The sequence below is a fragment of the Stegastes partitus genome, unplaced genomic scaffold (genome assembly GCF_000690725.1).
Source record: "Stegastes partitus isolate 25-593 unplaced genomic scaffold, Stegastes_partitus-1.0.2 Scaffold143, whole genome shotgun sequence".
In the NCBI taxonomy this organism is placed as follows: Eukaryota; Metazoa; Chordata; class Actinopteri; family Pomacentridae; genus Stegastes; species Stegastes partitus.
In genome coordinates, this window is record NW_007577874.1 from 211 (window position 1) to 13,960 (window position 13,750).

Genomic DNA, 13,750 nt, shown 5'->3' on the forward strand with positions numbered 1-13,750 from the left:
TTAATTTCAAATAATATCTTGACAGAGAAAAAGTATTTTTACAAATAGTGTAGTTACTGTTTCTACTGTATCCTAATCAGCGCTAGTTGGCTCCAGGTATCTGAGGATGTGTTTTAGGTTTTTCTTGTTGCCAGATTTTCAGATTTCTTTCCTCCAGCGCCATGAGGCCGCAGGTGAAGCCAGCAGAGGGCCACAGAGGTGCAGGTGAGGGATGCTGGAGCAGAAATCTGTGTTTTATAAACCAGGAGCTGATTTAAATTCTCTCCCAGAGTTTCCTTCCTGCTGCGTTTTGAGATGCAGATGGACTCTGAGCGTCCTGCTGCCAAAGCTGCAGCTCGACCTGCTGCTGCTGCTCCGCTCTGGTGGATTTAGGTTGTTGTTTTTCTGTCTGTCTCATCTCTGCAGGTCTGGTTTAGGTTAACGTCTCACATGAACTCCGATTGGCTTCGATACGAGCCTCACCACACCCAGAGATAAATCTTATTCAGGCATTTCTGTGCGGATCAGCGCAGAGCGCAAAGACGGAGCAGAGCTGCTGAATTCAGCTTTTTAATATTTTTATCACCTCTAACAGTGGGAGACACGCCTCTCTAGTCATTTCTACATCTACTTTTCTTTATATTATCTTTTTTTTTGTATTCATTACGCAGAGAAGAACGCGCGGATATTTGCTCATTTCTTTGATTTGAACCATTTTAAACGTCTGCTCTGCTTTTATTATACCTTCTGAAAGACTTTCTGACTCCTACAGACAGAAAAGAACGAATCTGACGCCTCTCCTGAGTCGAAACGCGGAGTGGATTCCTGTTTTTGGAGCGCGTAAAAACGCACGGCGGCTCGCCATGGCGCACATGTGCAGGCAGCTCACGGGCAGCGCGGCCAGCTGCGTGGGCTGGGTGGGGGTCATCGTGGCCACGGCCACCAACGACTGGGTCCGGACCTGCGACTACACGGTGGCGACCTGCGTCCGCATGGACGAGCTGGGCTCCAGGGGCCTGTGGGCGGAGTGCGTCATCTCCCCGGCGCTGTATCACTGCGTGGCGCTGAACCAGATCCTCACGCTGCCCGGTGAGGACACAAGTCCACGTCCTGAGTGCAGTTATTTAATATTATGTCAATTCTTACTGAAACAGAGACACTTATTATTGTTTGATTTGATTTGATTTGATTTGCGGTTTTCAGTGAGTTTGTATCAAAGGTGAGAGACAGAGGAAGAGGTGTCGGACTGCAAACGGAACTTTTCTTTTGTTTTTTAAGCACAATAACAAAAATAAAGTTGTTTACCAGCTAAAAAAAAAATTAAGAATTATTTTTGAACAATTTCCTGTTATTTTTTTTTTACTGATTTTCAAAGTTTTGTTCAATCACAGATAAAAAGAAAATAATCAACTAAATAATAAGAAAAGAGGAAAATATTAAGAATAAGAAATGTATTAAAAAATCACAGGAGAAAAAAAGTTCTTCACATGTTGACAGTAAACTTAAAAAAAAAAAGGCTCAAACTGTCAAAGTCCTGCTGCTCTGTATATATATATATATATATATATATATATATTATATATATATATAAACTGTATTTAAGAAAAACCAAAAAACTATTTGCTGTTCGCTTTTTATTGTTTTTTTTCCCTGGTTTGTTAAATTACAGAAACTAAGTATGAATTTAAATATTGAATGTAAACAATCAAACAAACAAACATAAAAAACAGTCCAAAACTATAATGTTGACTAAAAAAACAGATTTTTTAGGTAAATAAATAAAGAAATAAATCATGTACAGAAATTTGCTGTTACTGAAAAAAATGCAAATTAAGGATTTGAAAATAGTAATTTTTTTAAACTGTTAAATTAAAAAAAAATTCCGTCTTTTGTTAAATAACAGAAAATATTTAGAAATGAATTCTGGTTAACCATAAAAACCATCAAAAGGCTGAATGACTACAAAAACTAATTGGACTATAAAATGACTCCTTTGCTCTAAATCACTATGAAGTGATTATAAATGATTAGAACTCACATGTTGACAGTAAAGAAAATAACTGCAAATCTTTTTTTTTTTTTTTTTTTACTACTAACTCACTCTTTCATGATGAGTGACAGTTTTGCTGTATTTAAATCAGCATTAAATGGTTTCATTCTGCAGATATTCGCTGTGTTTTCTCCGTTTTAGCAGCTCTTCAGTGTTACAGGATCAACAGATTTTCTCTCATTCTTTCTGGCACCGAGCTGCCAGCTTTCCAAGAGTTCCTACAGATTGTTTCTAAACTTTACAGTGTTTTGGTTTCACTGCTCATTTCGGTTAAACATTCTGAGCACAGACATGTTCAATATTCAATTGAGCTGATGCGGAAAACTTTTAATTTCTTATTTTGTATCCCAAAAAACAACAAAAAAGCCAGAAATTGATGTTGCAACTCAGCTTCTTCTGGCTCTTTATCCCACGAATCCCCACAGGTGTGTGTTTTTAAATAAATAAGACATTTAACAGCCTTTTCACGGAGTATTTTCTGATAACAGAATTCTTGAGCGCACGTCTTTACGCATTCCTGCCTGGAACCGTGTCTGTGCCAGATGTGTTGAGAAGCTCAACAGATGTTTCAGCTGAGCGTGTGTGTGTGTGTGTGTGTGTGTGTGTGTGCCTCAGCCTACGTGCAAACGTCCCGCGCCCTGATGATCTGCGCATGCCTGCTGGGCCTCCCTGCCATGCTGCTGGTGCTCATGTCGATGCCGTGCGTCCGGCTGCAGAACGACACGGCGGCGGTGAAGCAGCGCCGCGCCCGAGTGGGAGGAGTCCTGTTCCTCATCATGGGTGAGGGGCACGAGCATCACCTCACAGTAATCAGATTACTTGTAGTAGCTCCTATGTTGGGTTAAAAGGTAGAATACCAACACAGCAGCAGCTCAAAGCGACAGAAGCCACAGGATTCTGGTTCAAATCACACAGTTGGTCACAGTTTTGGTTTTGGAGACGATCAGGTTTAGAGGAGAGCAGGTTGGTTTCAGAGGACGGATTTAGAGGATAGTTTTTGGTTTTTAGAGGACTTTAGTTTGTGTTTAGAGGAAGTTTGTTTTTAGAGACATTTTGGGGACGTTTGTAGTTTAGGAGGACAGTAGTTTGGTTTTAGAGGAAGTTTTACGTTTTAGAGGACAGTTGTGGTTTTGGAGACATTTAGGAGACGTTTGTAGATTTAGAGGAGAGCAGTTTGGTTTTAGAGGAAACTCTTGGTTTTATAGGACAGTTTGGGGTTTTACAGGACAGTAGTTTGGTTTCAAAAGACAGATTGGTTTTGGTTCTAGAGGACAGTTTTGTTTTTTGGAGGACATTGGTTTTGGTTTTAATGGGCAGCTGAATTTAAAGGATGGTATTTTGGCTTTAGGGTGGTTTGGTGTTTACAGTTTTGGTTTACAGAGGACAGTTTCCGAGAATAGTTGAAGTTTTAAAGGACAGTTTGTTGGATTTAACGGGACAGTTTGGATTTTTAGAGGACAGCTTTGGAGTTGAAAGGACAGATTGGGGTTCTAGAGGACTTTAGTTTGGGTATATAGAACAATTTCGGGGTTTAGAGGAAAGTTATAGAGAACAGTTGTAGTTTTAAAGGACAGTTTGGGGTTTCAGAGGAAGGATTTGGTTTTAGAGGACAGATTTAGAGGACTCATGCAGTTTAGAGGACAGAGGTTGTTCTAGAAGACAGAGGTTTTGGTTTTAAAGACATTTGGGGACATTTGTAGTTTCTGAAGCAGACAGTAGTTTAGTTTTAGAGGAAGTTTTGCCTTTTATAGGACAGTTTTAGGTTTAAAGGGCAGTTTGGGGTTTAAAGGACAGTTTTAGGTTTAAAGGACAGTTTTAGGTTTAAAGGACAGTTTGGGATCTTAGAGGACAGTTTTGTTTTGTGGAGACAGTTTCAGTTTGAGAGGACAGTTTTGATTCTAGAGGACAGTAGTTTTGGTTTTAGAGTAGTTTGGTGTTTACAGTTGTAGGTTTAGGGGACAGTTGTGAGTTTAGGGGACAGTAGTTTCAGGGTTTACAGTTGTCAGGTCTTTCCCAGCTGCTGCCGGAGGGATGTTGGGAGGTCAGGGTCTGGCAGCTCCATCCTGCTTCCTGTGGGATGAGACAGGTCCTTCCTGTCCACAGACGGCTACAAACACCACGTGCACACCCAGACACACTGAGGATGACCTGCACTAAACTAATCCTCGTTCTTGTCTTCCAAACTCTCAGCCGTGTGCGGCATCATTTCCACCGTCTGGTTCCCCGTCGGCGCCCACCAGGCCGAGGGTCTCATGTCCTTCGGCTTCTCGCTGTACGCCGGCTGGGTCGGCTCGGCTCTCTGCCTCCTGGGCGGCTCGGTGATCCTGTGCTGCCAGGGCCTCGATCCCGGGACCCCGAGTCGGGAAAACAGCTTCTACTACTCCAGGCAGAGGGGCACCGCCACGCCGCTGGACCCGCCGGCCAACCACGCCAAGAGCGCCAGAGTGTGACGGACTGGGCCTCCGGACCCACGTCCGTCTTTACGTTCAGCCTGTGCAACTTTCAGAGCCACTTGTAATGAAGAACCGTGCTTTAAAATCAACAGATCGGGTGAAAAACAACTTAATTTAGTACTTCAGTGCTTCGTTGCGGTACCATCCCACCAGACGTCACACAAGTGCCTCGAACTCCAACTTCACTTCCTGTATATACGCTATTTTACACTTTGCTCTGACAGGAAGGAAAGTTTGCAAAGTGTGAGGTTTTCTGTCTTTTTGTTGTTGTTGTTGGCTTTCTGCCTGGTTTACTGACCTCAAGTGTACAAGACTCAAGTGAACCACGTCCTGTCAGGAGGGCTGAACCAGGCTTTACACCATTTATTACTGTCAGCACCAATAAGCTTCTGTTTATTCTTTTAATAGCAGCGTTGTTTGTTTGTTTGTTTGTTAAGCAGAGACCAAACAGGTTTCATACTATTGTTGACTCCTCATATTAACAGTATAATCACTATATATCCGCCTGCATTGTACGATTTGTGTCCAGCGCTACGAACAATAAACGTTTTTACCCATAAACAGTCCCAGGAGGATGCTGGTTTTTGTTGCTCAACATGAGACATTTATTCCCAAGCAAACTTCTCACTTACACACTTTGCCTCTGCAAACGCTAAATGAAACCATTCACCCAAACAAGAAAGACACAAAGTGCACAAACAAAACCTAACGCAAAAACAAAACCGGTCTCGTCCAAGAAGGGCGAACATCCACAGGAAGAGACCTGTGGTCAGTGGAGACAGGTTACTCTGATTAGTTCTACAATCCTCAGAGGTCAAGCTCTGCTTTGGTCACGTAACGATAAAATGAGTGAAAACAGTTCAGAAGTAATGAAAACAATCTGCCAGGGGTGCGTCTTCAGCGCTGGAGTTCACCAGATGACAGAAGTCTGAGGTTAATCACCACCGCTGCTGCTCTCATCGGGCTGTACGGAATGACAACAAACAAGCCGATCATCTCTAAAGAAGTCGTGTCCTGGTGCAGCCGTGCACAGCTCCGAGTGCTCCTGCAACGCTCCGTTCTGTTCACCGAGGAAATAGAGCGCAAATATCAGAATTTGTTTTCATGTGGGGGATGATTAATGGCTGCAGGTGGCTCGGTGGTTAGCACCGTCACCTCGCAGCTAGAATGTTCTCCCCGTGCAGTGTGGTTCTCTCCGGGTTCTCCGGCTTCCTCCCACAGTCCAGAAACATGCTGAGGTTAATTGGTGATTGTAAATTGTCCGTAGGTGTGAATGTGAGTGTGCTTGGTTGTCTGTCTCTAAGTGCAGCCCTGTGATAGACTGGTTACCTGTCCAGGTGAACCTGCCTTCACCCTGAGTCAGCTGGCATAGACTCCAGCCCCCCTAGTGAGGATTAAGCGGTGTATAGATAATGGATGGATGGATGATTGATGGTGATGAGGGTTGGGTCTGCTGCTACCACCGAGAGAAGAAACAGAAAATCTCCAAAAGGTGCGCTGTGTCAGCAGTTCTTTAACATTCAGGTGTTTGTACCATGTAGGGTTATACGACCAACATCAATGCTAGCTCACAGCACATTAAAACCTGAGTGTCTAGGCTACAACAACAAACACGTAGCTTTCTGCTCGTCCTATGTGCTAAATTTGACTTCCTGTGACTTCTTCTTCTTCTGCAAGATAAAATCCAAGCTTAAGGACACAGTTTAGGAGATTCAGCTCATCACAGATGTGGCCCAAACCAGGGCTTCCAGTTGTTGCAGGAGCACTAGGAGCAGTGTGGGACTGCACACGGAGACTCCTTCAATACATACGGCGGCCACATTCACAGCTTTGGAAATAATCAGTCCGTTACTCTGCTTCTTTTATTTGCAGCTCTCACTGATTTCAAGCCAGTGAGCAACACCTCCCTCGCTGTATCCCACCAAGACGGCTGCTTTCTTGTCATAACTTTCTGCTTTTAGGCTTTGGTGAGTGATAATCTAGTTTGGACTATCTACGGACTTAAAAAATTACTTCAAAAATGCTTCCGGCCACCTCGTGTGAATACTGATATCTGATGTTAAAACCTAATTTATTGCATGTATTTAATCTTTATATGTTTTTCCCCCCAAGTTTCTTATGATAAAATTCAAAATGGTCCCTGTTGACTGTCTTGTAGACTCTGTAAAGAGAACAACAGGCGGTCTATTGATTATTTCCAAAGCTGAAAATCAAGAACGATTTTTGACTTTTAAAGAACTCTTTGATCACTGCTGGTTTTAAGTGAGATGCTATAGACCAAGAAGAGAAGAAGAAAGCCAGATCTGAGATGGACAAATCCCATTTGGACCACGTTAGCATGCGATGTGAGCGTGTTAGCCTCATAGCTGGTTGGCTCCAGGGACTCAGATATCTCCAACGTGGGTCAGGACGTCTCTCATCACTTCATTAGAAGCCGACAGCAAATCAGAAAACCACCTACAGGCTGGTAGATGTGTTCATCTCGTGTTGCTGGATCACGCTGTTGTAGGTAACTCTTGATGCAATGCACCAGATTGTGTTGCAACACTGCCGATGCTCACACAGATACGCAGCTGGAGAGTATTTTGGTTGTTGTGCTGTGTGTTAAAGTTCACTGAAGCTTCTGCAGCTGCTGTCGGCCTCATTCAGTGAATCACATGTGGGGGGAAGTTCCCGTCATGTCCTTCTGCGATTAAAAACTCCACGCTGAGCAGACCGAGAGACGCGTTCACTGGAAAATAGTAACGTAGGATCTTGCTAAATATGACTTCAATAAATAAGATTTTCCCGTATTCAGTCCTCCTCTTCGTCGTCAAACCCGTAATTGGTCCTTCCTCTGGACCTGCTGCCCCTGCTCTCATGCTGGCCTCCAGACTGGTATCCGTGCTGGTCACCATTATCCTCCTGCTGCTGCCCTGCCTCTTGGTCCTCGTACTGGTTCTGCTGCTGGTGTTGCTGCTGGTAGTGGTGGCCCCTCTCCTCCGGGGCGGACCAGCCCTGGTAGGGTCTCTCGTCCTGCTCCTGGGGGTACAGGTCGTCGTCCGGGGAGAAGGTGTCGTCCAGGTGGTCGTCGTAGCGCTGGTAGGAGCTGGCGTGGGCCTGCTGCTCGCGGGCATTGAGCTCCAGCGTGCTGTGCCACACTCCGTAGCAACCGTAGATCAGCAGACCTGAGGACGGACAAAGTGTTAGCGCAGGGCGGCAGGTGGAGATGTCTGGGGGGTTTATCAACCTCAATGAAACCCACATGAAGCGAAACGTGTGCCAACCAGCTGGAGCTCGAACAAAGCCGGGATACAAACTTCATCTGTGCAACACGTTCTCTGTGCTGAGCACCAAGTTCTCACACAGTACAAACCTCGGCTACAACTGCCCCAAGTTAATCACAAATTTGTGTCAGAGCTTCATACTTAAGGGAACTCGTTGCACATCTATAACATGAGGCAGGTGCGTCGGAGAAGCACATCCAACAGGTACAAAACAGATTCCCGAACACTGTCTAACTTGTAAAGTTATGAGTGCAATGTTTCAGTCCGAGAGCTTCGGGTTTCTATATGACAATGATCAATTAGTGTTACTAATTGATCCGTTAGTAATAGATAATACTACTGATTATTGGTGAAGAATATTAATCAAAATTGTGCTTTTTGTGACACTTGTGGTATTTAAACCTTCATATTTCACCTCAGCCATAATCAGAGACTATTTGATCCAATATTGCGCGTTCTAATTCAATCAATGTCAAGATAAGAAATAACCGTGAAGTTTCGGCTTTAATCGTTCCTGAGACACGGTGCTTCAAACAGTTTTCATGTGCGAAAAAAACAAACAAACTGCTAAAAGTGGGTTGACAGGAAGTTTAAAAAAATGTTTTTCTTGGAACATATTTGATATATCAAGCTAATAATTCACAGATATTTTTGTAGATATTCATATTTTATGCCATTAAAACATCAGACAAACCAGAGATGGTTGAACAGAAATTGTTCTAATATTCTGATGATTTGAGAGGGAATGATTCTTCCTCATCTTAAATCCCTTTTCAGCTCAACACTGCTGTCCTGCATTGTTACCTGTTGATGCTGCATTTCAGATCTATCATCCAGAACTCACCTATGAGGCACCAGATGGTGAACCTGGCCCAGGTGAGTGGAGACAGTTTAAGCATGAGGTAGCTGTTGACCAATATGGCCGCCGCGGGGACAAAGGGCACGCATGGCGCCATGTATGGCAGCCTCCTGGGACTCTCTGGCTGCTGTATGATCAGAACCAGAAGCTTCACCAGGGAGGCCGCCATCAGCGTCGCCATCAGGCCTGAAAACACCGCTCCAGCCCCTGAGCCCTGCTCCACGCCAAATATGACGGTGGACCAGAGGAAGAAGGACGTGAAGAAGAAGAGGAGGGTGCTTCTGGTCACTATTCGGCCGCTGGCGGGGGTGGGCCGTGCTGAGGCGTCGGGCATTCCCAGCCGCAGCCTGAGAGTGTAGTAATGACCTCCCAGAAGCCTCTTCAGCAGCGAGGCATGGCCGGTGTGGAACTCTGAGTCATCTCCCTCCCCGTCAGCGCCGCCGGCGTGGTAAGACGACGACCCGTCATTGTCAGAGCCTCCGATCAGGATCTGGTCGTCTTTGGTGGGGACGCTTTCGCCGTCCTGCTCCTTCAGGCCATCCACGTCCACCTCCGAGTTATACTGGTGCGTGTCGATGTGTTCGTCGGGCTGGTAGCGCAGCAGGAGCACACAGACGCTGACCAGAGTGTACGCCAGCAGGGTGCCGATGGACATCATCTCGATCAGGTCCCTGAGGCTCACCAGCAGGGCGAGGATGGCCGCCAGGGTCCCCGACACCACGCAGGCCACCGCCGGAGTGTGTGTCAGCGTAGACACGTGTGACAGGAACCTGCAAATACAGACACAAACAAACGTCTTTAAAACTCATGCTTCCATATCCTGACTGTGCACACAAAGGGTGATCAGGAAGTTTCAGTACTGTTGGTGGCGTCCACGGTCACACATCCGCAACGTGGACGAGTACTGCCACAAGTCAGGACATCGCGTGATATCGTACGACCAACATAAGGACCTCTGTCACACGTCTTTGTGACCGCTGCAGGGTCTTTCATTCGCCTTTTCACGGAATCAAGCCAACTTCACATTTTATGTCTGTTAGCATGTTTGTCCTACACAAAGAGCACATGGTGTAGTGGTCGTTGCTGAAATCAAAACAACCCGAAATAAACCAATAGTAATGCCTCCTAATATGTGGAAACTGGTATAAATAATGTGAAATACACAACTTACTATACGTGCTCCCAAATGATAGAGCTCATCAAGGAAAACAAGAGGCGTCCATTCTGGTGCATAACTGTACACTATAACTCCCTACATCACGGTCCAGAAAAACCTGGCCTACTCACGTTTACTCATTGTGACTTTCTCTTTTTTCCCAAAACAGACTTAGAGTTGAAGGACTGCCATTTTGACACAGCTTAGGAGACTCAACAGGCGTCGCAGAGAGCACGCGACATGTTTCCATAATGGGACTTCCTGTTACAAAGGTTGCAGGAGCACTGGGAGCAGTGCATCGCTGCACAAGGAGACTGCTTCCACGGGGATGGTGGTCAAATTTAAGTACTTTTTTTTTTCACAGGCACAATCTCTGTAATTTCAATTTGTGTGTATCCTCACCTGAACAGCAGTCCGTCCCTGGACATGGCGTAGATGACTCTGGGCATCGGGAACAGGGAGCCCAGCAACGAGACGGTGAGTCCGGCTATGGAGCCAACAGCCACGATGTACTTCCCCAACATGAAGCCATGCACGGCAAACATCTCCATCAGAGGAGCCGAGCCGTCGATCAGGTTGTAAGGAACCATGAGGGTCAGGATCACACTCACCTGTGGAGAGGAAAGATGTGGAAAGGTGTGAGGCTAAAACTACCCATTATCGAGAAGAAAACATTTGATTCCCATCTCTGTGGGTGGCAGTGAACTGTCCTTAGTTAAATATCCTCAGATGGAGATTTCTGTTTACTTTAAGTCAAATATTTAAAATGATTGATGTAAAAATCTGGATTTTTGCAAGCAAGCAGGAGGCTTGCACATTAGCCCTGACATATGCCGTTTGTGCAACTTCTTGTTTCTTGAAGGTAGAGAATGCAAAATGAGCACTGCCAACACATTGATGGGTGAAAATAGATCAGCACATTTCAGTTGACAAAACCGTATGGTAAACAAAATCATTCTTGTTTCCTTCCCGTAAAAGCCTTAACATGTACAGCGCTGAACTGACCGACACGTAGGCGGTGAGGCAGGTGACCAGCGAGGCGGTGATGGCGTAGGGGATGGAGGTGTTGGGGTTTTTTGCCTCCTCTCCCGTCGTTGCGATGATGTCGAAGCCGATAAAGGCGTAGAAACAGGTCGCCGCACCTTGCATCACCTGAGAAGTGAATGCAGACTTTACAGTGTATATTTGACCATATAACTTCCTTTACTTCTGGACACGAGGAACTGTTGCTGCTGTTGTGGTTCATATCAGTTTGGAGGTCAGCGTTTTTTAAGCTAGCCTGACTCACTGCATGTAGACTATGGGTATAAATTGGCCATTAGTGGTGCATATCACATGACTTTCTCCTTCCCCTCCACTATCTACCGCCTGTGTTTCTATTTTCAGAACCTCCTTCACATCACGTCAACAGCCTCCAGGCTAGCAAGCTACATCCTAAAAATCTCAGTTTGAACTGTTTAGTAAGGTAGCACGGGTGTTTTTTTTTCCCACAAATTGTAAATTTTCATACCACTATTCACCTTCCTGCGTGCGAATGTTCCACCAAAACAATTTCCCTGTCGCTATTTTACAGGGACACCATCACTACATCCTGCCCAAAACTAGTGTGACTGGTTTAAACACACATAAACAAGACAGACAGTTTCCCCCATGTAGCAGAATGATACTGAAGGGCAGTCATTCTCTGCTGCAGAATGGTCTCACTACACCTCAGATTATTTTAACCAGAACCTTAGAGCATCTCACCCCTGACCAGCCGTATGGCAGGAAGTTGCCACCCTGCCAGTTGCTGGCAGAGAGGAAGAAGAGTCCGGCGATGATCATGAAGACCCAGACCACGAGGTTCACTGCGTTCAGGACGTTGTTGAAGCCGACCGACTTACGCACACCGAGGGCAATGATTGCTGTGACCAGCAGGGCGATGAAGAGGGCCAGCAGGTCAGGATACGTGTCCTCACCCTTACCTGGGTCAAAGAGCGTCACAGCAACACTTCAACAAAAATACAAAAGGAAAAAAGACAAGACGGTATGATGTGTAGGAACCAAACACTGTGTCCTTACTGACCGAGTCCTCTGAGCGTGCCCAGGTGTGTTATCATGTAGTTACTGATGCTGTGATTGGCCAGAGAGTCGAACATGCTGCTGAGAGCCGACGCCCCCGCCGCCGTGCCAATCAGGTACTCCAGGATCAGGTTCCAGCCGATGAAAAACGCCACAAACTCCCCGACCGTCACGTAGCTGTAAGTGTAGGCCGAGCCGGTGGTTTTAGGGACCCGGACACCGAACTCTGCATAGCACACACCTGCAGGGAAGCCACAGGTTGAGAGCACAATGCATTAAATGCATTCTAGATTTAACTTGAGTAAAAGTAAAGAAACACTGACAGTATAATATAGCGGTATGCAGAGACTTGGTGGACTGCTGTATAACACTTCGTTATATACGAACATCTATAAGACCTCTGTAGCTAACAGGAGCAAATGGGGAACATCAGGAGCTAATTAGAGCAAACATGATCTGACTGGAGCTCTCTGTAGCTAACGTGAGCTAACATACAGCACCAGGAGCTATCTGAACGCAACAGATCTCTGTAGCTAACAGGAGCTAATGGGAAATAGCATATCTGTAGCTAACATGAGCTAACAGGTTCCATCAGGAGCTAAAAAGAGGACTAATAGGAAAAATCATGAGCAACCAGGAAGTAACAGGCTCTAACTGTGGCTGTCTTTAGCTAACATAGGCTAACAGATGCTTTTTAGCAAACAGGAATTATTGGAAGCTAACAGGTCCCTTGTGGAGTTAGCAAAATCTAACTGGAGATATCTGTAGTTAACATGAGGGAACAGGTGTCATTAGGAGTAAACAGAAGCTATCTGGAGCTAACTGGATCAAACAGGAGCTATCTGGAGCTACTGTGACTTAGCAGGCACCATTAGGAGTTAACAAGGGCTATCTGGAGCTAACAGGGGCTATTGTCTGTCGCTAACAAAAGCTAACAGGAAATGCCAGTAGCTAATAGGATGCAACTGGAGCTATTTGAAGCTACTGTAAGTTAGCAGGCAGCTAACAGGAGTTATCTGGATCTAACAGGGGCCAGCTGTATTTAACAAAAGCTAATAGGAAATACCAGGAGAGGAGCTAACAGCGTAACAGTAGTAGCCACGTTGCCACACTAAAATTTTCTTATTAAGTATTGAAGTTAGAGCTCACACTTCCTTTATAAATTATGCTTTTTGAAAAGTGGTATCAATAAACTTGATCACTTCAGAGAAAAACCTTGCAATGAGCGTTTGGACTCAAGGTGCTACAGCAACAACACTGGACAGGAAGTCAGAATGAAGTAACCAAAGCCAAAAAACTTCTCCTTGAGTAAACATACTTCTAACTTTCTATTCTAACCTGACAGTATCGACGCCACCGCTGCAATGATGAAGGACAGGATGACCCCTGGCCCGGCCATCGCCTTGGCAACCAGCCCGGCGACCACGTACATCCCCGTGCCGACGCAGCTGCCCACCCCGAGCGACACCAGGTCCACGGTGGTCAGGACCCTGGCCAGCCCGACCGCCGACCCCTCGGCCAGCTCGGTGAGGTCGTCGGAGCTGTGAGCCATGGAGCCCATCGGTTTGGTCCTCAGCAGCCGGGAGTACATGTTGTACCAGGCGTCGCCCAGAGACACCCGGCCGAGCCACGCCGCCATGACGACACCTGGGTATCACCTGCTGATGGTAGTGTGTTAGTCACTCCCTCTACCTGTCCGCTGTCGCTGCTTCTATCATTGTTTCACCGTCATCCAGAACCTCCTCACACCTGGTCAGAGTCCAAACGGAGGCCAGAGACTCTGTGAACACAAAAGAACAGTGTTATTATAAATCAGTGTTGCTTTGGGCATCTTTGTGGCCCTTTTGAGTCTCTTTGTGGTCATGTTAAATCTTCCTGTGGTTGTTTTGAGCATATTTTTTGAAATTTGAGTCTTTGTGGTCGTTT

At 45.7% G+C, this 13,750-nt stretch overlaps 2 protein-coding genes across 2 annotated transcripts; one reads left to right on the top strand and one right to left on the bottom strand.

The window, feature by feature from the left end:
* Positions 1 to 450: 450 nt before the first annotated feature.
* On the top strand, positions 451 to 5,047 carry cldn11b (claudin 11b). Its single transcript, XM_008279047.1, has 3 exons — positions 451 to 1,068; positions 2,645 to 2,809; positions 4,220 to 5,047. Exons 1-3 carry the CDS (start codon positions 843 to 845, stop codon positions 4,477 to 4,479), a joined length of 651 nt encoding a protein of 216 aa, XP_008277269.1. The 5' UTR covers positions 451 to 842; the 3' UTR covers positions 4,480 to 5,047.
* Positions 5,048 to 7,275: 2,228 nt separating this feature from the next.
* On the bottom strand, positions 7,276 to 13,463 carry LOC103355337 (probable cationic amino acid transporter). The gene is made up of 7 exons (XM_008279086.1): positions 13,163 to 13,463; positions 11,829 to 12,065; positions 11,510 to 11,727; positions 10,769 to 10,915; positions 10,166 to 10,374; positions 8,593 to 9,377; positions 7,276 to 7,649 (listed from the first exon to the last, which is right to left on the bottom strand). Exons 1-7 carry the CDS (start codon positions 13,461 to 13,463, stop codon positions 7,276 to 7,278), a joined length of 2,271 nt encoding a protein of 756 aa, XP_008277308.1.
* Between the last annotated feature and the right edge of the window lie 287 nt (positions 13,464 to 13,750).

What these genes read in the sequence shown, in the direction of transcription:
- cldn11b (XM_008279047.1), top strand. Translation starts at nt 843, where the DNA reads ATGGCGCACATGTGCAGGCAGCTCACGGGCAGCGCGGCCAGCTGCGTG. An exon ending in CCAGATCCTCACGCTGCCCG is followed by an intron (nt 1,069 to 2,644) that starts GTGAGGACACAA and finishes TGTGTGCCTCAG; the next exon opens with CCTACGTGCAAACGTCCCGC. An exon ending in AGTCCTGTTCCTCATCATGG is followed by an intron (nt 2,810 to 4,219) that starts GTGAGGGGCACG and finishes CCAAACTCTCAG; the next exon opens with CCGTGTGCGGCATCATTTCC.
- LOC103355337 (XM_008279086.1), bottom strand. Translation starts at nt 13,463, where the DNA reads ATGGCGGCGTGGCTCGGCCGGGTGTCTCTGGGCGACGCCTGGTACAAC. An exon ending in GGTGGCGTCGATACTGTCAG is followed by an intron (nt 12,066 to 13,162) that starts GTTAGAATAGAA and finishes GCTTCCCTGCAG; the next exon opens with GTGTGTGCTATGCAGAGTTC. An exon ending in GGGCACGCTCAGAGGACTCG is followed by an intron (nt 11,728 to 11,828) that starts GTCAGTAAGGAC and finishes TCTTTGACCCAG; the next exon opens with GTAAGGGTGAGGACACGTAT.